General features: G+C 43.0%; 1 protein-coding gene across 3 annotated transcripts in view; it reads right to left on the bottom strand.

The window, feature by feature from the left end:
- LOC137648808 (pyridoxal phosphate homeostasis protein) overlaps positions 1–26014 on the bottom strand; it is a 392086-nt gene that overhangs the window by 742 nt on the left and 365330 nt on the right. For 2 of the 3 annotated variants that reach the window (XM_068381963.1, XM_068381965.1), the window contains exons 4-8: positions 20515–20583; positions 20209–20350; positions 6658–6800; positions 2469–2567; positions 1092–1750 (exon numbers count right to left, since the gene is read on the bottom strand). In XM_068381963.1, the coding sequence (XP_068238064.1) occupies positions 1682–1750; positions 2469–2567; positions 6658–6800; positions 20209–20350; positions 20515–20583 (522 nt within the window). In that variant the 3' untranslated portion in view covers positions 1092–1681. Of the gene's footprint in view, positions 1–1091; positions 1751–2468; positions 2568–6657; positions 6801–20208; positions 20351–20514; positions 20584–26014 lie in introns of those variants that run through there. The other variant, XM_068381964.1, reaches the window with a different exon arrangement.

Genomic DNA, 26014 nt, shown 5'->3' with positions numbered 1-26014 from the left:
TATTGTTCGTAAATGACCACAAAGTGCATCCAACGATAGTCAATTATTTAAGTTATAGGTAGAGGCACATGACCGTCTTCTCTGTCTGTTGGATCGTCGCAGCTCACGTTCCTGAACCAGTAGCTCTGGTGATGAGCTCAGAGAACCTTCAATGTCCTTTCTTACAGAGTTCACAAAGCTAGCCGAGTTGTGTTTCTAGGGTGCTGTTGTTGTCCAATGTTTGTGCTTCGACCTCAGTGGAGTCATAGTTTCCTATGTCAATTTTTATGTCTGGTCTTGAAGACCTACGTAGCACTAGGTCCTGTACAGATACACTGTCAACCTTGCCACCAGGGTGTTGAAAATAGGTGAAATATGGACTATTTTCGTTGGGTTCTACTGGCTCAACCAGGGAATCAAACTTCATGCTGCAAGTGACATCTAAGAAGCACAGTCTAGGTTGAAGGCAGCCATGATGGTATGATTGCAGACCATCTAGCATTGCTGAACAGTCTCTCATGTGAAGTGATATTCACTACAGTAACCTAAAGCGGTACAGAGAATCTGGCAAGACTGACTTCCATTGTCCCTAGCTCAGTTTTCCACTCTCGGAGCCCAGACTAATTGTCTTAGTGTTGTGTCCTGTTGTATGCAGGGGGAAGGAATGTGGGAGGTTGAAGTTAAGTGTCAGTGGTGAGTTAGACAATACTTCAAGCAACCAAGCCATACGTTTGAAGGGGTTTAGGGTGGTTTCTGCAAGTCGTGCAAAATTCAATATCTATTCATCAATCAAAATATCATTAATCGCCAGAAAGTGATAATTTTCCATCTATACACCTTTTATGATTTTACCGTTTTCAGCATCCCCAATTCCCAGAATCTTCTTCTTTTCAAATTACACATTAATGTTGTCAGTCAAGGTTAGGCTTAACTCTACCTTGCTCTTTTCTGTTTCTCATTTTCTAAAGGATTCAGATTAATATAGCCATCAGGTTACATGTTCTGTCAGATTTTGAAAGTAGAAACATTATGGTTCAGTACTGTTAGTCTTACACTTACAACCACAACCATTAGAAGCATTCAATTCCTGACATGAAAAAAACTTTGCTATCATCATATTCCCTTTATTAACATTTTTAAAACTGCCAACATAAAATCCTACTTGATACAAGATAAAATGATAGCTGTCTATAGAAATAATTCAAGATGATTTCCTTAATTCAATCTGATACCAGCATCAAAAAAATATTTAATAATTAAAGTGCAATTATAGTAAATGGAAGACTGTTTATACCTTTATGGAAAGAACAATCTATACAGCTCCATGCCACTATGGTTTATACGATAATTTTACTACATACATATATGCTTGGCCATGAACATTAAATATTATTCTATATATCTTAAAACTTGGCATGTCTGGACTGTAAATCATTCCCTTTCCCTAGGCTTTTTGTTTAAATTTATTTAAGAATTACAAAAATAAGATAAAAGTATGAATATATTATGACTAGCGAGTTTCTACTAGCAAATAAAGTACATGTATGAAATCATGCAAGAATACATGGCATTCTTGTATGATTTGAGAGTATCAAAGTAGAAGAAACATAGTTACAAATAGAAATGAAAATCAAAGAAATAAAATTTTAAATCGGAACAAAAAGTATCACAATGTTTGAAATCTAAATACCTATGTCTTGGATTATTTTTGATAGTTACGGGCACCAAATATTGTGCTGCCGACCCTCACATTGGTGCTGCCTACATCAATCTGGAAAAAAAAAAAAATCCAGAGCTTTAACATTGTCCATCCACTAACACAATCATAAATAAACAATGCTAAAGCACAGCAACAAGTAATTATTAGATCATTCTGTCACTTTCATAAACATTATAAGATTTAGATAATTTTTCTACTACTGTGTAGTATATTTCAGGGTAGGTTACTTAGTTTCTTGGTCTTCCAGTAACCTTATCTGACCTTTACTATACAGTATATTAATTTAAGACCTTCAAGCTGACCACAATGCTCATTGCAAATAATTATCAAGACTACATAATAAAGAAATCTATACTAAAAACAACTGGTAAAATCACACTTCTTGCAGTAAAATAGTTTACAATTAACCCTTTTACCCCCGAGCTATTTGGAACTTTCCAACCCTTAACCCCCCGCATTTTTTTAAAGCACATTTTGCAGTATATTTTTTTTTAAATTGCTCTAACAGCCTTAGTTTTTGTCAGAGAGGTCAGGTTGGTCTCATTCTTTTGGAAAATGCCTGAAGTTTCTCATAAAATTATCAAAAATATGCAAACAAAATTTAAATAGCAGTTTTTTGCAAGGACGTACCGGTATGTCCATGGGGGTAAAGGGATGAGTTTTGTGAAACGTACCAGTACGTCCATTGAGGGTAAAAGGGTTAAGATTCATGACCTGTTTGAATAGCTTATTTTGAAGGGAAAAAATCAATTAACAGAACAGTACTCACTGCATGTTCAAAGTCATTAGACATCCCCATAGATAGTTCTATGTCCTTTGCTTCCATACACTGGGCTTCACAAACTGCGGCTCTACACTTGAGTAAACACTGCAAAGTAAACACAAAATTTGGTAGTTATTTATCCCAAGATTAGTTTAATTACTTTTCCTTCACCTTTAAGATTTCATTTTAAAAATGAGAGGTTAAAATTCAAGCAAAGTAAAGTTACAGAGAATGGGCAATGCCTATATCGCTTTTATACATATAAAAAAATACCACTATCATAAGTCTGAGGGAGATGAAAAGCAAAGATTAAAATTTGTTTATACGACAAAGATGGAAAAGAGTCAAGGAGATACTAAAGGTAACCAGGCCTGGACTTTATACTAAGTACAGTATTGCCTGAAGCTTTCACAGAGTACTCTACCTTCCCTGCCATCTAGTCCGACTACCTGATGAATAGTTTTGAAAGGTTTCTAAACCCCTTCTTATCACTGGAAATTACTAATTTTAGTGGTGAAACATTTTTAATAATTTTGACTGCTAAATACACTGAATTTTTTGTGTGTGTGTGAAAACAGATGCATTACTGGATAAAGAAAGCTGGTTTATTTTCATTAGATTTTGCATTAATTCCTACACCAGGGAAAGATTAGGACCCATCAGTATAAGGGAAATAATGTAGACATATGTCTTATATGTTCTACTGCATATTGATTATGATGTCCAGGAGTATATGTATAATTATTTCATATTATTTCACTCTCAAAGCTGTTTAAATATCAACTCCCACCCAAAAATAAAAATTTCCATTTTCTTTCCTTGCAAAATGCCTTCCCTTGAAAAACATCGAGCCATTTGGTAGTTGCTGGCAACTATCAAGGTGATGTAACCATAGTTACCTTTGTCTTTAAATTCTCTCGTTGCATGTATAGTACTAATGTCTATAAGCACCCCTACGATTTAAATTCAATTAGACTATTTACCTTTTGAGGTTTAAGTCTTCAACTTTTAAGTGTGATGCCTTCTGCAATTACTATGATTGCCAGTAAGAGATGATCAAATATGATGGAATAAGTTACAATGAATTAATGAATTATTCCCAGATTTGTAAAAAATGCTGGTGGCAAGATTGTGTTTTTGTCATGTATGGAGAATAAAATCACTTACAATTCCTCTTTTTGAGAGCTGTGTTCAGCAGATAGCTGACTGCTTTGAATGTTCAAACATAAAGTAGATTAATGTTTAGTGAACACCTTTATTATATTGCTTTGTTCATGTTTAGTTCATGAGAAAATTACAAGGCGGCTAAAAATCCTAGGCTAGTTTATAGTTTATATAGGAAATATTTACTTTATTTTATTTTTGCTTGTTTCCTTTCCTCACTGGGCTATTTTACCTGTTGGAGCCCCTGGGCTTATAGCATCCTGCTTTTCCAGGTAGGGTTGAAGCTTAGAAAGTAATAATGATAATAAAAACTATTTATGTTTTGCTAAGTGGTTCCTAGTGCAACATTCAGTAAGGGTTCTGTTGGTGCACAGCACTGGCTGAGTCTTAGCCTCTACAGAGCATAATTCTTTTGTGCGTCACCTCTAGATGTTCTCCAAGATGACTTATCCTAACAGTTTCTATAATTCTATAGACAAAATCACTAAATTATTAGCTCAAGTGCAAGAAGTTTCTCATCTAGTTACTGTTTAATGTTGAAAAATTTTCTTTCTAAAAGTTAAAACTATCAATTGCATACACTTGTTTTTGGAAAAATTAATTTTCTTTAATGCATTGTAGGTGTAAACTATATAAAATCTTTAAATACAGGAATTTACTTGAAATTATCCACTTTATTGTGGCTTATTGAAGAGAAATTTACAATTTTGATCTTATTTTATATTTGTTTAGATATGAATGATTAATTTAACAAGGTAATTACAGTACAAATTATTCAAAGAAATTACCAAAATTTTAATTCATAGTTTACCACAATGAGTTAATTTTGTTCAGATATTCCAAACTATTGTCTTTACGCAAAGATGGAATTTGCTTTTATATTGGCTATACAGAGTAAATAATACATTAGATTATAGGATTAGTGTTAAAACAATGATTATTAAATCAAGTTTCTCTTTTCAATTAATATCTACCATTAGCTAGATGAACTTAGGACCAGATAATTGATGTTTTGGATAATTATTCCCGTCGGATAAAATGAAAAATTAGGAACAGATTGGGAGTTCAAAACATTAAAGAAAAAAAAAAAGATTTTAGTTCATGATAAAATCCAGCAAAGATTATAGGCTAATTGATTAGAATGCAGATGAAGTTGAAAATACCATGCCAGCCTATAGCAAACCCTCAGCAGTTAACGAATCCTCAGCCTTTAACGAGTTATTGTGTTATGGTAGTAATGAGCTTCATAATCTCTTGACCCCTTTAGTTTTGTTTGTAGAATACAAGAAGCTCAGTGATTTTTCGTGCCAAAACAGAAATTCTAACCTTACCTGTCCAGTTTTGAACTCTAGCCTAACTTGTCTAATTTTGACTAGTGGTTCTAGTGGACCACTCTGTAACTGCGTATTTAGGAATCCTCTCTAAAAGCCTCCAACTCTTAAGAGATACTTCTTATTTTATTACAGTACAATCCTCGCACTTGTTGATAGTCTGGATTCTAACATCCCTCCAGTCAGAGAAGCAATTGCTAATAAGTAACCACAGAATTCTCATGTCAATTGAATTGTATATCATATGGTCCCTATTACCGAGGGGTTGCAACATTTCTCGAATGGCAGTGCGCATTGTTTGCTAGTAGGTTCGGCCACTGCTGTATCTCGTCGTCCCTAACGATATTACTGTAAATACTAGTATCTCTACTGCTGAAACTAGTCACTTGCCATATGCTAGCACAAAAGCTCTCATTCAAGTTAAACAAATGGGAATGGCAGTTTTTAATGTGAGGGAGAATTTTCAAATTATTTCTCATTTAGTCAAATCTAGTTAGGTTATACATTTATTTCGTCTGAAGCAAAAAGCTTTGAACTGGTATACAACTTCTCCGAGAACAAAGCAGAGATACTTTTTATAGGACTGATAGATGGATATCTGGAAGTATACACCCTTCTGGTCCATGGAAAGCATGAAGTGTTCCTCTCATGGCAGAGTAGGAAAATCTCGGCATGCAGGCTGGTGGCGCTGGAAAGAAACTGGTAATAGTTGGCCTGTTTCATACAAAGGTGAGAGAATGGAAACATCCATGTTATTTTTCGTTTCAGTGACTATGTTTCCGCACACAGCAGCACAGTACTTATTATCCATCATCAGTCTGATCTCTCCATTTCATCCATGTTGCAACAGCTCTTTCAACACCTGCAACACAGTAATGTCCAGTAAAGGGGATGGGAGAGCAAGAAGAGATTGGTAGAGGAGGAAGAAAGGGTCTTCATAAAGGAGCTGAGGTTTTGGCAACTGAAAAAAGACTGCACTCTCTCTGAAGAGGGTACAAGAGCTTCCTCAGCCTCAACAAAAGCAACTACACTGGGAGTTTTGTCCCAGGGAGAGTACTGGGAATGCTCACTGAGACCACACACACAGTGATCATGATCTGGGGAACACTATCGGTGCCAGGTGAACAAGGCAAAACAAAATCTGCCCTATCGGGCATGTAGGTAGGACAATACTAGAGTCTGAAATGGACAACTTACTCCCAAGACAGAGACTACCATGAACCTGCTTACAGTCAGCCCTTTACAATGGTACAAAACACCTTGTAACCTCATAGAAACAAAATTCATTGAACTACATATTCCACTTTTGGCGTGCTACTGCTTAAAGCAAAAATGCTCACAAAAAATCTATCACAAATGAATGTAAAAAAATGTCACAAGTCAAGAGAGAAACACTGCCATGGCCAAGACAAAAGTGGCTATTCTGTGCCAGGGGGTTGGGTGGGACTTCCCCTTTGTGCCACCTGTAGTTAACCAACTATTTTATTAGTGATTAAAGGGTCATTCCAGTTCCCTGATGATATATCCCCATTTTATAAGATGAAAGGTTTGTATATAAGTAGAAACAAATACATAAGCCACAGTAAAACAATTTCCAGTTCTTGATATAAGAGTTTAGAATTAGAATTTGATCTAATCAATAAATGGCTACAAAAGAGTTAACTATTGAATGAATACTAATTCATATTATTAAACAGTACCTGAAAATCTGGATTAGGTCCCTTTGAGAGGTCATGATCAAAGGCTCCAATGGTCATTAGGCCAGCTAGCTTCAGGTTCGGGCAATTTTTTAATACATGGGTCACCAAATCATTCACGTTATCAGGGTGAATGCCACTTTTATCTGTAATTATAAATTTACATTAATTGCAATTAGGTATTGAATACTACGTCTTATCATAACAGCAAAATCATTGTCTGTGTAATTTTTCCATTTCATTTCTTGTTATCAAGAATTACTACTTCATTCATAGACAGAAAATGTGTATACAGTAACTCCTTTCCTTCTATTCTTTAAATAAATACAAATTTGGAAAATTTACATTTGGATTGCAAATAATATTTACAGTTATGATGTTGAGACTACTACCACACCAAAATGTGGTGAATTCTGAGGATGCACACTTAGATTTTAAAAGAGTATAAGCTATTACATACAGAGTACAGTACATAAAATGTTATTTTCCTTAGTAAAATAAATTTTTGAATATACTTACCCGATGATCATGTAGCTGCAACTCTGTTGCTCGACAGAAAAAACCTACGGTCGGGATACGCCAGCGATCGCTATACAGGTGGGGGTGTACAACAACAGCGCCATCTGTCGAGTAGGTACTCAGGTACTTCTTGTCAACAAGAACCAATTTTCTCCTCGGTCCACTGGGTCTCTATGGGGAGGAAGGGAGGGTCCTTAAATTCATGATCATCGGGTAAGTATATTCAAAAATTTATTTTACTAAGGAAAATAACATTTTTCAATATTAATCTTACCCGATGATCATGTAGCTGATTCACACCCAGGGGGGTGGGTGGATACCAGCATACATGTTAACATAAGAAGCTAAGTATCCCGTATTTCATTTTAGCCGTTATTCAAAATAACAAACATAAAATAAATAAGTACCTGGTAAGGAAGACGACTTGAACAATTACTCTGCCTTTTTAAGTACGTCTTCCTTACTGAGCCTCGCGATCCTCATAGGATGCTGAGCGACTCCTAGGAGCTGAAGTATGAAGGGTTGCAACCCATACTAAAGGTCCTCATCAAAACCTCTAATCTAGGCGCTTCTCAAGAAATGATTTTGACCACCCGCCAAATCAAGTAGGATGCGAAAGGCTTCTTAGCCTTCCGGACAACCCAAAAATATTTCAAGAGAAAGATTAAAAAGGTTCTGGAATTAGGGAATTGTAGTGGTGGAGCCCCCACCACTACTGCACTCGTTGCTACGAATGGTCCCAGAGTGTAGCAGTTCTCGTAAAGAGACTGGACATTCTTAAGATAAAAGACGCGAACACTGATTTGCTTTTCCAATAGGTTGCGTCGAATATAATTTGCAGAGATCTATTTTGTTCAAAGGCCACGGAAGTTGTGACAGCTCTAACTTCGTGTGTCCTTACCTTCAGCCAAGCTTGGTCTTCCTCATTCAGAAGGGAATGAGCTTCTCGTATTAACAGTCTGATAAAATAGGATAAAGAATTCTCTGACATAGGCAAAGATGGATTCTTAACTGAACACCATAAAGCTTCAGACGGGCCTCGTAAAGGTTTTTTAAAAAAAAAACTTAAGAGCTCTTACAGGACATAATACTCTTCTAGTTCATTTCCAACCATACGATAAGTTTGGAATATCGAACGATATTGGTCAAGGCCGAGAAGGCAGCTCGTGTTTGGCTAGAAAACCAAGTTGTAGAACATGTAGCCGTTTCGGATGAGAATCCGATGTTCTTGCTGAAGGCATGAATCTCACTGACTCTTTTAGCTGTGGTTAAGCATATCAGGAAAAGAATCTTAAAGGTGAGATCTTTCAGGGAGGCTGATTGAAGTGGTTCGAACCTGTCTGACATAAGGAATCTTAGAACCACGTCTAAATTCCAACCAGGTGTAACCAAACGACGCTCCTTCGTGGTCTCAAAAGACTTAAGGAGGTCCTGTAGATCTTTATTGTTGGAAAGATCTAAGCCTCTGTGACGGAAGACTGATGCCAACATGCTTCTGTAACCCTTGATAGTGGGAGCTGAAAGAGATCGTTCTTTCCTCAGATATAAGAGGAAGTCAGCTATTTGAGTTACAGAGGTACTGGTCGAGGATACGGATACTGACTTGCACCAGTTTCGGAAGATTTCCCACTTCGATTGGTAGACTCTAAGGGTGGATGTTCTCCTTGCTCTAGCAATCGCTCTGGTTGCCTCCTTCGAAAAATCTCTAGTTCTCGAGAGTCTTTCGATATTCAGAAGGCAGTCAGACGAAGAGCGTGGAGGCCTTGGAGTACCTTCTTTACGCGTGGCAGACGTAGCAGGTCCACCCTTAGGGGAAGTGTTCTGGGAACGTCTACTAGCCATCGAAGTACCTCGGTGAGTTATTCTCTCGCGGGCCAGAGAGAAGCAACTAGCGTCAACTTTGTCCCCTCGTGAGAGGCGAACTTCTGCAGTACCTTGTTGACAATCTAGAACGGAGGGAATGCATATAGATCTAGATGTGACCAATCTAGTAGAAAGGTATCTATATGAACTACTGCTGGGTCCGGGATAGGTGAGCAAAGTATTGGGAACCTCTAGGTCATCGAGGTTGCGAAGAGATCTATGGTTGGCTGGCCCCAGGTGGCCCAAAGTCTCTTGCATACATCCTTGTGGAGGGTCCAATATGTTGGAATTATTTGTCCCTTCCTACTGAGACAATCTGCTATGACATTCAAGTTGCCTTGGATGAACCTCGTTACTAGTGAAAAGTCTAGACCTGTTGAACAGGAGAGGAGGTCTCTTGCGAACTCGTACCATGTCAGAGAGTAGGTCCCTCCTTGTTTGGAGATGTACGTCAAAGCAGGGTGTTGACCGTGTTCACCTCCACCACTTTGCCTTGAAGGAGAGACCTGAAGCTTTTCCAGGTCAGACGTACTGCCAGAAGCTTCTTGCAGTTGAAATGCATTGTCCTTTGACTCGAGTTCCATAATCCCGAGCATTCCCTACCGCCTAATGTCGCACCCCAGCCTACGTCCGATGCGTCCGAGAAGAGAACGTGGTTGGGAGTCTGAACAGTCAGGGGAAGACCCTTTCAAAGGTTGATAAAGTCCTTTCACCAAGTCAGACCAGACTTTATCTTACCGGAAACCGGGATCGAGACCGCTTCTAGCGTCTAGTCCTTTTCCAGAGAAAGCTAGATGATACAGAAGAGGACGGAGGTGTAGTCTTCCAAGCGACACAAATAGAACCACGGATGACAGTGTCCTAACCAGACTCATCCACAGCCTGACAGGGCAGTGTTCCTTCTTCAGCATCTTCTGGATGGATAGCAGGGCTGGGGGTTGATCGTCTTGTTCAGCAATGTCCTCATCAGAGGGTTCCTCATTCGAAACTGATGAGGAAACGGCAACGGAGTGGGCAACGTCTGACTCGCTGAATCCGGTCGCACTGTTGGATGCGTGACGGAGCCGGACACAAGATCATGGTACTGCTGCACAGTCTGTGAACTGTCAACCATGGGGACGCGAGGAAGTACAGCGTCAACCCGAAACTGTGAAGACTGTCTGGGTTGTGCAGTCAACCCCCTACAGGGTTGCTGAGGTTGCCGCACTGCGTCACAACAAGTCATCTCTGCTGGTTGTTGAACGTCTTCCTAGTGACACACTGAACGTCCACAACCACCTCCGAGAGTCGCTTAACGTCAACGTGCGACTGGCAACCCACACTGGGTCGCACCGGTGGAGGAACCATCTCAACTGGCGGACGTGAGTAGGATACCTCAGCGTCAACAGGGCGTACAACCAACCGGTAGGAAGGTTGTTGGCTAGAAGGTTCTTCTCCGTAAAAAATCCTCTAACAAGGACACAAGCTTGGACTGCATGTCTTGCAACAAAGCCCATTAGGGTCCATGGGAGCAGGTGTGGCAACAGACGGGGTTAGCGACTGAAGCGGAACCATTTATCATCCCTGGAAGCCTTGTTATGCTTTAATTAAAGTCCATAGGAGGCTAAGCAGCTTAAGGCTCCTCTCCAAATGACAGAGTCCTCAAAGGAATATCAGAAGGAGGGAGAACAGCACTTTCTCATCTATAGGAACCATGTCCGAGAAAGGCTAGGTTATTTCAGTGAGGGTCTCACTGGTGCAAAAGCAGCAGACCAGAAGGCAACGTTATGTAACTGCTTGACAGTCTGTGAACTGTCAAAAACTGAACTGTCAACCACAACAGGTGCGTGAGGACATACAGCACTGGTGCATTAGTAGCAGACCAGAAGGCAACGTCATGTAACTGCTTGACAGTCTGTGAGCTGGCAACAACCAAAGCTGTGTGGGGAAGCCTCAACTCCTGACTGACTAGTCTGCTGCGGGTGAGTGGCGGTAACCACAGTGGGTTGCGGAGGCTGACACACCGTGTCAAAACACGGCAGCTTGTGGTAGCTCACGCACGGCAACGGAGTGCTCCGTGTGTCTGTGGGAGTCAGCATACGTCTGGCAGGGCCGACTGCGCATGGGTGGAGGAGCTCTCACAACAAGAGTGTGGGAGCAGGCAGCCATGTTGGGCGCACAACCGTGGCAGGTTGTAGGCAAACGGGTGCATCGTCAACCTTCTCCGCAGTCGGAGTGTGGGAGCAGGCAACAACTAAAGCGGAGTGGTGGTGCGTGGTGGGGACTGCCGTGGGTTGCGGAAACTAACGCATCGCGTCAAAACACGGCAGCTTGACTCCACCTTCCCACTGCTGATGCGGTAGCTCACGCATGTTAACGGAGGGAGCCGCACGTCGGCTAACGTTAACATGCGTCTGGCAGGGTCGATTGCGCATCGGAGGTGGAGCTCTCCGCAGCCGGAGTGAGGGAGAAGGCAGCCTCAGCGTGAGCTGGGCGCACAACAGTGGCAGGTTGTAGGCTAACGAGAGCAGAGTCAACCTTCTCCGCACGAAACTCCTGCATAACCGCAGCTAACTGAGTCTGCATAGACTGCAGTAAAGACCACTTAGGGTCTACAAAAAAACGGCAACAGACGGAGCTACTGTCCGTCGTGACTGAGGGTCTAAAACAGCTGGTGCGGCAACAGACGGAGTTACTGCCTGTTGTGGTACCACCTTGCCTCTCTTGGGAGGTGTGCAGTCGTCGGATGACTGCAGCGAGTCCGAACTGACCCAGTGGCTACACCTAGGCCGTTGGACTTGCGCGGAAGGGACCGACTTGCACTTAAAAGCTGCAAGATTTGGTCCATGGTTTCTTACGAGAAACCTCTTCCGCAGACGAGGAATAAATGGGCTCTCTCGTCTTTGTGTGGGTGGGGCGATCACGTCGGCAAACGTGTGTAGATACGCCCGAAACCACGGAGGGAAAAACGTCTGTTCGTCGATCAAGGCCTGTGGAACCCATAAGTCGTTCGACATTACTTCTCCCCTGGGCTTGGGAGCTTGTAAGAGGTCCCGGACTAGGTGAACAACTGGCACGAACAGACGAACCCTCGGACGCAACACTGTAACACTTTGCGCATATCACTTTATCACTTTTGATTTTCTGTTTGCACTTATTTCACTGAAATCGAAACTTTAACTGATTTCTACCTGAAACACGCAATCCTATCCTTCATTAAAAGGTAGTAATTGCGAAAACAGTTTACAATGCAACAGAAAAACATAAATAAAGATAAAGAATTCAGTGGCTGGAAAAGAGACTAAACACTAGAACAAATAAACTACGTTTACAATCTCTCACCGCATAAAGCCTGGGAACAAGAATAAAACCCTAGAAACGTTTTACCTTCTTCCCCTACAGCGACTAGGGAGAAGAGTAAAAAACGAGAACAACGTTACCCGCTTGAACGAAACGTTTATTCTCCTCTCTCTCCCTCCGTCTCTATCTCTCTCTCTCTTCTCTCTTGATTTAGCACCTGAGAGAAGAGCCCAATTATATATCGTAAAAAACATGTTATTTGCTAAAGGAAAAAACTGAAAGGTTTCCCAAATAAAAATTTCCTTTATTTAGAATTTAAACTCTTTAAGCTAAGAAAGAATGAACGAAACGCTAGAATCGGTTTACTCTTACTGCAAAGTGAAACCGTGAAACACTCTCTCTCTATCGTAACGATAGAGCGCAAGTTGAACGTTCTGAACGTCAACAACTGCGGAGACTAAAAACTAAACGTTAGTTCATCTTTGAAAACAGTACGAGACTATCAAAGAAATTCTTCCATAAAACATTAAAATTAAAAAAGTATTAAATTCTTTAAAGGTTAAATACGATATAACGGGCTCAATGTTAATTAACTTCGGTTCCAAGTTAGGACCGCCTACTATTAGGAAAGGTCGCATATAAACAAACATAAAAATTTATTTTTTATAAGTTTATAATAATTGAAAAGTTAACCGAAGAGGCCTAAAAAGGCGGAGAGAAATAAAATAAATGGATCTACAACGTGTTAAGCAAAATTACCAAAAACCTAAACACACTTCCGTCTAAGGGAAGGGTCGGCCATTAAAAAGTGAAAGAGAGTCCATACTCTCTTCGTCACCATAATTAAATCTATCGAAAACGAATTCAAGTTTGAAATGAAGATAAAACCCCTGCATAGCGAAAGCTCAAAACTGGAATAGTGTACTTCACCAAATCGTTGTGAAAACAAATCCAGTTAGGGACGGCGTATTTAGTAGGTCCTGCCATTGGCACGACAGAGGAAAAATTGGTTCTTGTTGACAAGAAGTACCTGAGTACCTACTCGACAGATGGCGCTGTTGTTGTACACCCCCACCTGTATAGCAATCGCTGGCGTATCCCGACCGTAGGTTTTTTCTGTCGAGCAACAGAGTTGCAGCTACGTGATCATCGGGTAAGATTAATATTGAAAACCTAATATTTAATTAAATTAAATATTTATAATTCATCAACTATTCTGCTTGAAAAAAAATTACCAGGTTTCTGTAAATAAAGGAAAATAGAATAAAAATATCAATACAAACATATTAATCAAATGCAGCCTTATTTACATACATAAAATCCAAGTTGCACTATCTTTTTGAATCATGACTGAAAATAGGCTCACTGTGTATACCTATACCCTCAGATGAGATACATATTCCACTTCATTTGAACAATTTCAGAGCAGAAACAGTTCTCCCAATTTCACCATTTAGACTGTCATCATCAGTAATTATGGTTTCTACTGAGCCAGCTTTAGTTATGATTATGTTACTCATTTACTGTGATCTGACTTTTTTCCCTTCTGTCATTCCTACCATAGTTATTTGTGTTGCGTACTTTGGAACTGTTGCTTCCCCCGACAAGAGAATTTATGGCATTTAAAAGAAAAAAAATTTATTCAAAACACATTGGAGAATTCCATTAAAAATGCTTTTTCCTTTTTTGTACTGCTAGCTGATTTCTTCCTTTAACTGATGTAAATGATTTTGTCTTATGTTTCAGTATTTTTTCTATTTGTAATTTCCATGCCAACTTAGTATCTGTTCAACCTCTCAGGCTATCGTTTCTAGCATTCAACGCTGACTTAATTACCTGCCATGCTTCAGCATACTTGTCAACATCTATCCAGGCAAGCTAGTTGCTCTCTTATATTAGTGTTGAATAGGGACCCCTGTTCTAAAGGCCAGCGTTATTTGCTACAACAAAATGTGCGATGTGCTCAGGCATTGAAGTGTAAACCAATAGTTCATCTTTGCTCAGAAGCAAGCAAGCATTTTTGACAGTAAACCAATGGTGGTTTTTTTTCTAAAGCGAGCATGTAAAAATTGCACTCGCATATTTTTTACTAATGTATCCCAAAATTTTGCTTAGAACCCATGCCTTTGTACACTCCATTCTCAAAAACCTGCTTCACCAGTGATGCTGTGGGTCACATCAGAGAATATAAAAAAGGCCATTGATATCTTTCCCTTTTATTTCTCTGCTTCATATAAATAACTTCTTCCAGAGAAGATTAATCTTAGTACCGGACCATGTCCCTGCACCCAGGAGAAAATATGAACATTTGATAGCAAGTAAATCATAATGAAATTAAGGGAAGAATTAAAAAACAAAATTTTATGGACCTAGATGTGGTAAAGACATGATAGTTTTCTTTTTTATTTACTTCAAAATGATCAAGACAATGCATGGGGTAATGCTTTCAATACCATAATAAAGATGAGCAGACCTGACCTAGGATGAAATATTTTACCCTTTGCTATAAATGAAATGAAAATGAAGAAGGGGAAATTCCATAAAATTGTATAATGCTTAAAGACTGCTCTTAAAAAAGCTAGGAATCAGAGGTAGTTGAGGAGGGAAATTTCATTCAAAATACTCAGGTTTGTATAGCTAGGAAACCACAAATGACTTATTTCATTTGTCCCTATGCAATTACAAACCTTCCAACCTTTAAAATAGTGAGTCTCACTGGTAGGAGGGGGTCCCCCAGAACCAAATTGGAAGATTCTTTTCCTTTTTGGACATATCATCCCTCCTGGTCCTGTATGGGATTAAGGAAAGGAAATCCAATAACATCCTAGATGCTAATCATAGGGATGTAGGAGCTGTTAGGGTCTCGGCCAGTTCTGGCTTAAAAGGAAGCCAGTATAAAGGCATGAAAACATACCTTCCTAAAAGGGAAATGGGGTCGGCAGCATCAAACTAGGCACATCAAGAGCAATGTTTGGTATGACACTGAATCATTCTCTCCTTTTCCAGCGAGATGGAATTGCTTTTTGGTAGATGTAGTCTGCAAGAAAGGTGCTCTATTATGCAACTCATCAATGAGACGTTTTGCCAGCGTGTAACAGTTGCTGCATCTCCTTGAGAGGGGAACAAGAAAGAGGTAAAAAGAGCTAGTCATTCTACCTCTCCTAGAGACTTATGCCAAACGTGATACCTTATATGGGATGCATACAAAGTTCTGTGAGGGAGCTGGAAGTGTTAAGAACTACAACGCTGTCACCTCACGACCTTAGGAAGGCTTGTGGGCAAATCCGCAAGATACAGAGGCATAGGTGGTCTGACACCTTCAGACCCATTTTTCATCTCCAAGTATGCCAAAAGGTAAACTGGAAAGCTACAGGACTAGTTTTGCAAGTTCTTCCTTGAATTGGAAGAGGTACCCACTGATAAAAAATTGCATCTGCAAGCAAGTAGCTTCACAAAGTCAGATGGAACAATATCTGGGCACTTCCTTCTTGTTCCAGCTTGGAGCTAATGAGAAGGCTGCAACATTTGCCTGGGAGGTGTCAAGTCCTCCTCAAGTAGCATTGTAGTCCCCTGATGAACACCAGACATCTTCATGTCAACTTACACAGAAAGATATAATCAAGAAGGTCCCAAACCAGTGTTCAAGATGGGCTGGTACTGGGTCTTCATCACTCAAGTCTGCGAGACAAAAGAGCTGCCCCACCCTTAAAAGTTTGAAATGATGAAAAACCTGAAATTCTCCTACTTTACTACTGATGCAGAAAAAAAGACAATACTGAACAAAAGATCTCCATGATGCACTCTCACGTTAACAGGTGCATACACCAGTGCCCTGAGGATAAGTGACATCCCAACCTAAGACCAAAGTCCCAGGGTAGACAAGACTGTTCAAAGCTCTCTTTCAAGGATGGACCAATCCCCCAAGGAGGAGGGATCCAACCTCTATTGAGGAGCTTCTTCAACATGAGGCAGGCTAGGCAGTCTGTGGTCAGCTGTAAAGAGCTCTAGCCGGAGACATTCTCTTTGACTGCAATCATAGAGACTATCTTTCTCGGGAACTACCAGAGATAAAGAGCAAAGCAGGACATCAATCGACTCAAGGTCACTCCAGTGTCCAATGGAAGACACCAGGGAGGTGGTCCAACACTTTTTACTCTTGCTGGAGGATTTGTTACCTGCTCCAGTATGTCAAAAGTATCTGCCATACCGGTCTAACGGCCCATCGAGCGAGTCCTGGGGAAACAATTACCAGGTGATCTCTGTCACTCCCTCGCAGATGTAATTTGCGAGGGTGGGACCGTTTTCCTACAAATGATGCCAAAGCAGTAGCTGTCACACTAAACACACACTGCGCTTGACAGACCCAGAATGAATCGGTCAATGTGCAAACTTCATTATTCCCTCCAGTTGCAAGAGAGCAGCTCTCTGAGGGCAAGGAGGCTTATCCTATTCAAGGCAGGAAAGGGAGGTTCTATAAATATAATATTCATCTTTCAAAAAAAAAGATACTCAACTACAAAGATAAGACTACAAATAATATAGAACATAAAATTGCACTCAGCAAACAAAAATGAAGAGAGTACTGTGTTCTATATCATAGGGATCGTGGTAACTTCAAGATGCCCTTAACCAAGTACACTGATAAGTGAGGAGTACCTTATATGTGTAAACTTCAGTACAGTACATTTATTGAAAAGAACTACCACCAATGTATGTAGTTATAAGTTATGACTTGATGTCATGGGTAGATATAATACTTTTAAAGGAGATATTTTAAAGACAAAAATATCTATTCCCAAAGTGCGAGCAGCGAGGCAAGATGAGATTCGACAACGGCCCTGTTTATTAAAACCTGTTATCATTCCACTATCGCCAGCATTTTGAAAGTAAACCAAGCCTCGCCGAGAGCGCCTGCCGTGATAAGGGAACTGTCCTGCTTTGACCAAGATATTTTGAGAAACCGAGCCTGAGGGAAATCATTGTTTAGGATATATGTCATCATGGAAGGACACGTGCTGCCATGTCGTGATCGAAGTGGGCGTTTTTGACTAAGCCAATAGAGATGCAGAATTGTTAAAAAGAACCTCTTCTATGGAGATGACCACTGCCCACTGTAATTAACTCCGCCCATACATGGGTATATAAACTTCAAGAAGAGATTGTCCAAGGGAGATAGGATAGGACATAAGACAAGAGAGGAACTATGTCCAAAGCAGATAAGATCCAAGTCCTAGCAAGATAAGAAACAGAGAAGACCAGAAGTCTGATAGAGCCACATTCTAACCTTCCCTTCAGACAACAAAAGCCTATCTTCAAAAGATCTTTCTATTGCCAAGAAGAAGAGACAAATTGAAGCAGCCAGCCCTCTCTGCTTGTGACAAAAAGTAGCCAACACTGCTTGCAGCCTGCCTTCATTCAACAGTATCATCGAATCCTTGGAAGAAGACCTCTGATGTCCCTTCTTGATGCCACCCCTTTTGTGAAGTCTTCGAATCCGGTCATCGTGCCAGTTACAACTGAACTTCAGCCGTCCTCCTGCAACGTTCTCAAGCCTTACTCCAACAGTATCATCGAATTCTTGAAAGAATACCTCTGATGTCCCATCTTGATGCCACCCGTTTTGTGACGTCTTCGAATCTGGTCATCGTGCCAGTTTCCTCTGAACTTCAGCCGCACTTCTGCAACGTTCTCGAGCCTGAAGTCTCCATACCAGTATCGTCTCAGCAGCTGCAGAAAACTATTCCTTAAGTATTTCTACATTACTAACTGTTCCCCTTTTCTGTTGGTGTTTGATTGGTTTGATTTGTCAGTTAAAGTAACCGAAGAAGTAACAGTTTTCTTTGTAAGTTTGTGAATAAACGTGTTGTGTTTTTTCGTGTGTTTCTTTCTATATTCATTTCCCATATACCAATTGGTGTTGTTGATATTTATTTTACTCATTAAAAGAACCTGTAACGATTTTAAGAAAGTAACACTTGACCAGAGTGGTGAAGCAATCATGTGAAGACTTGCCAGTGATGTGTATTCTCACTTTAGCTAATTAAACAGTACTGTAGTGATAGTACAGTAAAGGGATTTTGACGAAGGAAAAATCTATTTCTGGGCGAGAGACCTGTGCCGCCCAGTGAAATGCTCCTTAAGCACCATTTCAAAGGAATATAACTGCTAATATTACCAGAGAAAAAATGTAAAGGAATGCTAGGTTGAACTAGCTCGCTCACCTAATGGTGTCGGTATAGACTGGGGCGAAATACCAGAGGTCTCGTACCATTTAGACTTCTCCTCTTCGAAATCCCCCAATAGTGAGGTGCCGTTCAACCTCCCCTGCCTCGCAGACCAGTACTACTAACTCAACCCACGCTTGCCCATCACTCCTTTCAAGCACCTGTTTGATATAAGTCCAAGTTTTTTATTCTCGTGTGTTTCATTGGATTTATCATCAACTTTCTCTCGATGGCCGATTCCCAAGATACCCCATCGAAGTTAAGTACCTTATCCATGAGTTTTTAACGAGATTGGGCAGTGTCATCTTTGTTTTTATTATTGAGAAGTGTTTATATATGAGCGGCGTCCCCGTTCTTACTTTCGCCTCTGCCCTTTGTCTCGTTAGTTCGTCCGTCTTTTATATTCGTTCGATCCTTTAGGAGTTTTTTCCTTATATTCATTTAGTACACCGACTTTATGCTTTCATATAGCAATATTCATTTAGTACACCGACTTTATGCTTTCATATAGCATTTATTTTATGTTATCCTATGATATCGGTGTTAGCGTTTCATCAGGAGTAGGTTATGTTGGTATGCCTGCATTCGTGCATGTTGGTGGATAGCGTCACCATTGAGATTGTTTCGCTAGTTCTAGGAGCTTTAATTTCGACCATCTCACTTATTATTAGTAAAACCTTTTGTTTTATTACGCTCCACCTAGTTTTACGTTTGGTTCGAGTGGGACTCTCGCGTATTTTGTTGTTTTTACTGTTCGATCTACCGCTTCAGTAACTAGGTTGGTACCCCTGCTTTCCATCTCCTGATGGCGTCATGCTCCTCCCTTTTTACTCGCCCGAGTCCCTCTCTCGCCATATTTTTTCTGCATGCCTAACCTTACTTACGTGATTTCGCTTTTAATTCATTAATTATTTTTATGTATTTGTGCATTGATATTATATTTATTGCTTACTCCGTTATGATCATATTTTTGGGATTTTCATGTCATCAGTAATATACATTACAATATAAATGAGTACTGTTAACTAGAAACAAGCATTTTATTATGTATAGTGTACCATAGGGCGGTACTGTAACGATGCACAAACAGCAATTAGACGTAAATGATGAGTCGTCTCACCTTAGCTACCATACTGTACTAGTGTACTGTTGTAGTGATAGTAATGTACAATTACTGGAGAGTACAATAATATACAGAGCAACACTGTATACCACCTATTGAAATTATGTGAAAATGACAGTGAACTATTTAAGGCGTTAGTCAACTACATGGCACCTGTCTGTTGATGAAGGGGGTGATGAGTCAAATGACCAAACAGCACCAATATTAAGTGATTTTTCAAGTTCTGCGGTGACCTCTGCTACTTAACCCATGCGAAAATTGAGGACCGACTATACGCTCACAACAGTTACTTCAAATAGAAATACAGTACTGTATAATACCAGACATTCCATGACAATTATTGACGGACAAAAGATGAGAATGTATATACAGTATTACCAAGATTTCTTTGTGTAAAAATTTCCGCTAAAGGCAAAACAAGTACAGTACTGCACAGTACAATATTTCTTATTCATAACAAATATGATTTTTAAAAAACAAAGATCAATCATGTACAGTTACTATATATATAAATATTGCAAATGATAGATTCAATATAACACTTACTTTCTTCACCACTGGTATTAACTTGAATATAAACCGCAAGCTTTTGGTCTTTTAATGTCTTGCCGGCTGCATTGTTGACCGCTGTAGCTAATTTAGCTGTATGTATGGTCTCGATACAGTAGAGATTTGGTACACCTACAACCTACGCAGGAAGGGTAGAAATGTATAAAATTTGTACAATATTAGAAGGCATAAAATTTCACCATCATATCAATCAGAGCTTGAAAGAGCTTTTAAAATTATGAAACAAGACAAGCAAGACTAAATTTATTTCTACACCATTATATGAAGTCTTAGAAAACATACCTTGTTAACTTTATTACTCTGAAGAGGCCCTATCATGTGCCATTTGATATCAGGACATGTTGCTAAAATCTGTAAAATAAAAGTAATATGACAAATTCGTAGATAATTTGTATTTTTCCTAACCATACAAACCTTAGCTATTTAAATAGGGTATTACTTTCGGCGTAGCTGAAATGACGAGCCATTAGAATTTTAACGAGGGTTTACTACCCCCTCGCTGTACTCAAGATAAGGAGTCCCTGCACCTCGCAAGTGCCTTGCTCTGCAAGAACCGTGGCCTATGTAAGTTTGTGTGTGAAGGAATGAAGTGTGACTCGTCCTAGGAAGTTGACCTGGAGTCCTTTAGATGGAATTCTACGTTAGGACGTTCCCAATACCACCTCGTAAAGATATGGGGACGTGACAGTATTACCTTAATACTAGGAACACAAGGAAACATGGTTTACCTGCAGTGCTTTGAGGTCAGCTGTGCAGAGAACCCAGGATGCTGCTTTCCCCAAGAGAGGGGAGAATGAAGAAAAGAATAAGGGCCAGGCATACCTTTTCATTCATGCAGACTAAAACCAGGTAACAATGCCCTCAAAATTCTGCTACTTGTCCATTAAGGAGCCTGAGGTTTAAACCAGCTGTTGTGCAGCCACCACAGGGCCGATAGAGAACGTATCAAGCCTCCTGTGGGTCACGTCTTGCAGGTAGTGGGCTGTGAAGGTCGTTTGACGCTTCCAAACCCCTGCTTGTAGAACCTGCGTCACTGAGTAGTTTCTCTTGAATGCCAGGGACGTAGCGATGCCCCTGACATCATGTGCTCTAGGGCGACGTGACGGAGGAGGGTCGGGATTCAGGGAATGATGGATAACCCTGCGAATCCATGCTGAGATTGTATTCTTAGTGACCCTCCTCTTCGTCCTTCCTGTGCTCACGAACAATGTTTGCACCCGAGGACGAATTGCAGCTGTTCTCTTAAGGTAGAGCGTCAGACTCCTTACTGGACACAGTAGATGGTCTGGGTCATCTGTTACAGAACGGAGACTCGAAATCCGGAAAGAGTCGAACCGAGGGTCCGGCACTCCTGGATTTTGAGTCTTAGCCACAAACTCAGGGACGAATCTGAACGTTACCTCCACCCATCCCCTTGAATGGGCGATGTCATACGAGAGACCATGAAGTTCACCGACTCCCTTGGCCGAGGTCAAAGCCAGTAGGAACACCGTCTTCCAAGTCAGGTGGCGATCTGAAGCCTGGCGTAATGGTTCGAAAGGGGGTCTCTTAAGAGACCTGAGGACTCGAACCACGTTCCATGGAGGAGGTCTCACTTCTGACTGAGGGCAGGTAAGTTCATAACTTCGTATGAGTAGAGAAAGTTCCAGCGAGGAGGAAATGTCCATTCCTTTCAGCCTGAAGGCAAGACTTAAGGCTGAGCGATAGCCTTTCACTGCCGAGACTGAAAGGCACATTTCTTCTCGCAAATACACGAGAAACTCCGCTACAGTATTGCTGGTATAGTGGCATCGAGTGGAGAGATACCCCTTCCACGACACCAACCACAGAAGACTCTCCACTTCGCCTCGTAGACCCCTGCGGATGACTTTCGCAGGCTGTTGCGAAAAGCCTCTCTCTGTGAGGAGACGCTGGATAGTCTCTAGGCGTGAAGCCGCAGCGATGCTACGGCTATGTGGAAGATGTTGGTGAGTGGTTGTCTGAGTAGCTCGTGTCGAGGAGGGAGTTCTCTCGGGAGTTCCATCAGGAGCTGCAGAAGGTCAGGGAACCACTCTGCATGATGCCATAGCGGAGCTACTAAGGTCATTGACAGGTTGACCGATATTCTGGTCTTGTTGAGTACCCTTCTCATCAGACAGAACGGGGGAAAGGCGTAAACGTCGATGTCGTCCCACCGTTGTTGGAAGGCATCTTGCCAGAGTGCCTTGGGGTCCGGGACTGGGGAGCAGTGCAGCGGAAGCTTGAAATTCAAGGTTGTCGCGAACAGATCTACCGTCGGGGGACCCCACAAAGTCAGGACTTTGTTGGCTACTAGAGGATCTAAAGACCACTCAGTACTCACTATCTGGGATGCCCTGCTCAGACTGTTGGCGAGCACATTCCTCTTGCCCGGAATGAAGCGAGCCAATAGTGGAATCGAGTGGACTTCGGTCCATCTCAGTATCTCTACTGCAAGATGGGATAGCTGTTCCGAAAAGGTACCTCCCTGCTTGTTGATGTAAGCCACTACCGTGGTGTTATCGATCATCACCACCACAGAGTGACCCGCCAGGTACTGTTGGAACTGCTGAAGTGCCAGATATACGGCCTTCATTTCTAGCAGGTTTATATGGAGGCACTTTTCTGATTCTGACCATAGACCTGAGGTCCTGTGGTTCAGAATGTGGGCCCCTCACCCTTCTTTTGAGGCGTCCGAGAACAGCATCAATTTCGGGGGGAGGACGAGAAGAGCCACTCCCTTTCGTAGGTTTTCGTCTGTCACCCACCACTGAAGGTCCATCCGTTCCGCAGGACCCATAGGGACCAAAACGAACGGGGAATCGTGACCTTGATTCCACCGGGACTTGAGCCGCCATTGCAGGGATCTCATCCTGAGGCGACCATTTGGAACTAGACGGGCCAGAGAAGAAAGATGACCGAGGAGACGTAACCACGATTGGTCTGGGAGTTCTTCTCGTCTGAGGAAAGGATCTGCGACCCTCCTCAGCCTTGCTATCCTGTCGTCTGATGGAAAGGATTTGTGGAGAATGGTGTCTATCAGCATGCCTAGATATACCAGTCGTTGAGTTGGAAGCAGAGAAGACTTATCGAGATTTACCATGATCCCTAGATCTTGGCAAAGTCCCAGAAGCTTGTCCCGGTGTCGAAGAAGGGTCGACTCCGAGTCTGCCAGGATCAGCCAGTCGTCCAAATAGCGGAGGAGACGGATGCCGATCCTGTGTGCCCACGAAGAGATCAGGGTGAACACTCTGGTGAATACCTGAGGTGCTCTGGAGAGACCGAAACACAGCACCTTGAACTGGTAGATCTTGTTGTCTAGGCTGAATCTCAAGTACTTCCTTGAAGACGGATGGATTGGGATCTGGAAGTACGCGTCCTTCAGATCCTGTGTACACATGAAGTCTTGTGGTCTCACTGCCAGTCTGACCGTGTCTGCTGTCTCCATGCTGAACGGTGTTTGTTTGACAAACCTGTTCAGAGCTGAGAGGTCGATGACTGGTCTCCAGCCTCTAGACGCCTTCTTTACAAGAAAGAGTCGACTGAAGAAGCCTGGGGAACCGTCGACGACCTCTTGGAGAGCATCCTTCTTTAACATGGTCTCGACTTCTGCCCGTAGGGCTAGCCCCTTTGCCGATCCCATGGCATAGGAGCTCAACGACACTGGATTCGCTGTCAGGGGAGGTAGAGATGTTGTGAACGGGACGTGATATCCCTGACTGACTACGGAAATCGTCCAGGAATCGGCCCCAAATTGCTGCCACCTGATTGCGCAACTTTGTAGGCATCCCCCCCACTGGTGGACATGCAGGGGGACTGCCAATCCTAGCGTTTGCGGCCTCGGCCACTCCCTCTAGGATTCTTGCCTCCCCTGGAGGACTTTTTGCCTTTCTTGTCTTTGACAGGAAAGGGCTGCTGTTTGGACACCGTCGTCTTTGCTGCCACTGCCGGTTTCGTCGTCTTGGACGGGCGAGGTTGTCGAGGTGCTGGAGGTTTGTAGGGCTTCGTTGTGAGAGCCCTTTGGAAGAGAGAGTCCTGATTGGATTTCCTCCACCTCTCAGCTGCCTGTTCCACATCTTTGGTCTCAAACACTCTTTCCCAAAAGGGAAGCATGTCTGAGCCTGCTGACTTCGACGGCCGGGACCTTCGAATGGAACCTTTCTGCCACTGCATCACGTCGTTTCAAGATCGAATTGGCCCACAAGTTCGAGACTTGGTGGGCCAGAAACTCAATGGTGCGGGTGCCCGAAAGGAGGAAGGTCTCCAGGGCTTTCCTGGTGCTCTCCTTGGAAGACAACCTGGCTGCTCTCGTTCCTGAAGTCTCGCTCGGGGGCTCGCGCTGCGAAACCCGGTGAGAATCGCGCTGGGGCTCGCGCGATGGAATAATCCCAGGTTCACGCGCGGGCGAATGTTCGCGCACGTGTACGTGCGCGTGGGCGCGAGGAGATGAAGGCGCGGGCGAGGGCACGCAAGTGAGCGACTGCGCACAGGTGAGGGTGCGCGCGGGCGCGCAGGCGATCTATGGCGAGCAGGCGCGTGGGCGTGCTGGGGAGCGATGGCGCGCAGGAGATAGTGCACGCGGGCGCGCAGGTGCGCGATCTGACGAAGGCAGAGGGCGCGCAGTAGGACCAGCAAGCGTAGTTGCGCGCGAAGGTGACTGCTCGTGGGCGCATAGGCGCACAGGGTCTCGGAGGCCTCTAGAAGAGCGCACAGTTGGGGCTGAAACATGTGCGCGCGAAGGTGACTGCGCGCGATGGTGCGCAGGCGAGGGCTGACGAGTTGGCGAGTTCCGAGGGCGCGCAGGAGATCGCTGGCGAAAAGGCGAAAGACGATTCTTCCCTCCTGTGCCCAGATCCGGAGATCGTGGGCGCGCAGGTGAAGAGCGCTGGCGAGCTGGAGATCGTGGGTGCGCGTGGCGCGCATCAGGATCAGGGTGCGCAGATGTGCTCTCGCAAGGAGAAGATCGCTGGCGCGCAGGTGAGCAGGAGATCGATGGCGAGCAGGAGAGCGCTGGCGCGTCGACTCTGCAGCAGGAGATCCCTGGTGCGTTGTCCCTGGCACGTGGTCTCAGGAACAGCAGGACCAGGAGAGCGCTTGCGCGCAAGATAACGTGGGCGCACAGGGGATACCTGGCACTTAGGGGACTTGCTCACAATGTGAGAAAGCCCCTCTTGCCCTGAAGAGAGTGCCCGTTGGATAACGGGGTGCGTGGGCGCCCACAGCGCGTCAGCAGCCAGGAACGGAGAAGGAAGGTCAACAGGTCTGGCAGGCGTAGGAGATTGCGAACCATCTGCAGAGAGGTCCAGGGATGCAGCTGCAACGGTCAATGCACGGCGAGGAGAATCCTCTGCGGGGGACTGCGAGGGCGCGGAACCGAAGAGGCGCCTCCTAACTCCCTTGTGGGGAGAAGGAAGGCCTCTACGACGAAGAGGAAGACGAGCCTTACGTCGGATACGTCCTCTGGGGGCAGCAGGCAGACCATCATCAGTCCTCCGAAGAGGAGTCTCTGTTAGTGAGCTCCCCCGAGGGGGAGAATCACCTGCAGGAGAGATCGTTGGACTTAGCTCCTCCCTCGAAGGATGTTCGGAGGGGGGAACTAAGCCTTCAGCAAGATCAGCACCCAAGGCAGAGGTTTGACCTAACTCGTCGGAAGCCTCTGCCACAACAACGTCAACGATAGACAGGGGGTCAACCTCCGCTATCGCCGGCGACTGTTTGACAGCAGCTCCCAACCTGATTATGTCAAACAGGGCTTCCCTGGAGGGCAAAAGCTTAAGCCCCAAGG

The sequence above is a fragment of the Palaemon carinicauda genome, chromosome 10 (assembly GCF_036898095.1).
Source record: "Palaemon carinicauda isolate YSFRI2023 chromosome 10, ASM3689809v2, whole genome shotgun sequence".
In the NCBI taxonomy this organism is placed as follows: domain Eukaryota; kingdom Metazoa; phylum Arthropoda; class Malacostraca; order Decapoda; family Palaemonidae; genus Palaemon; species Palaemon carinicauda.
This window is presented reverse-complemented; position numbering and strand designations above follow the sequence as displayed.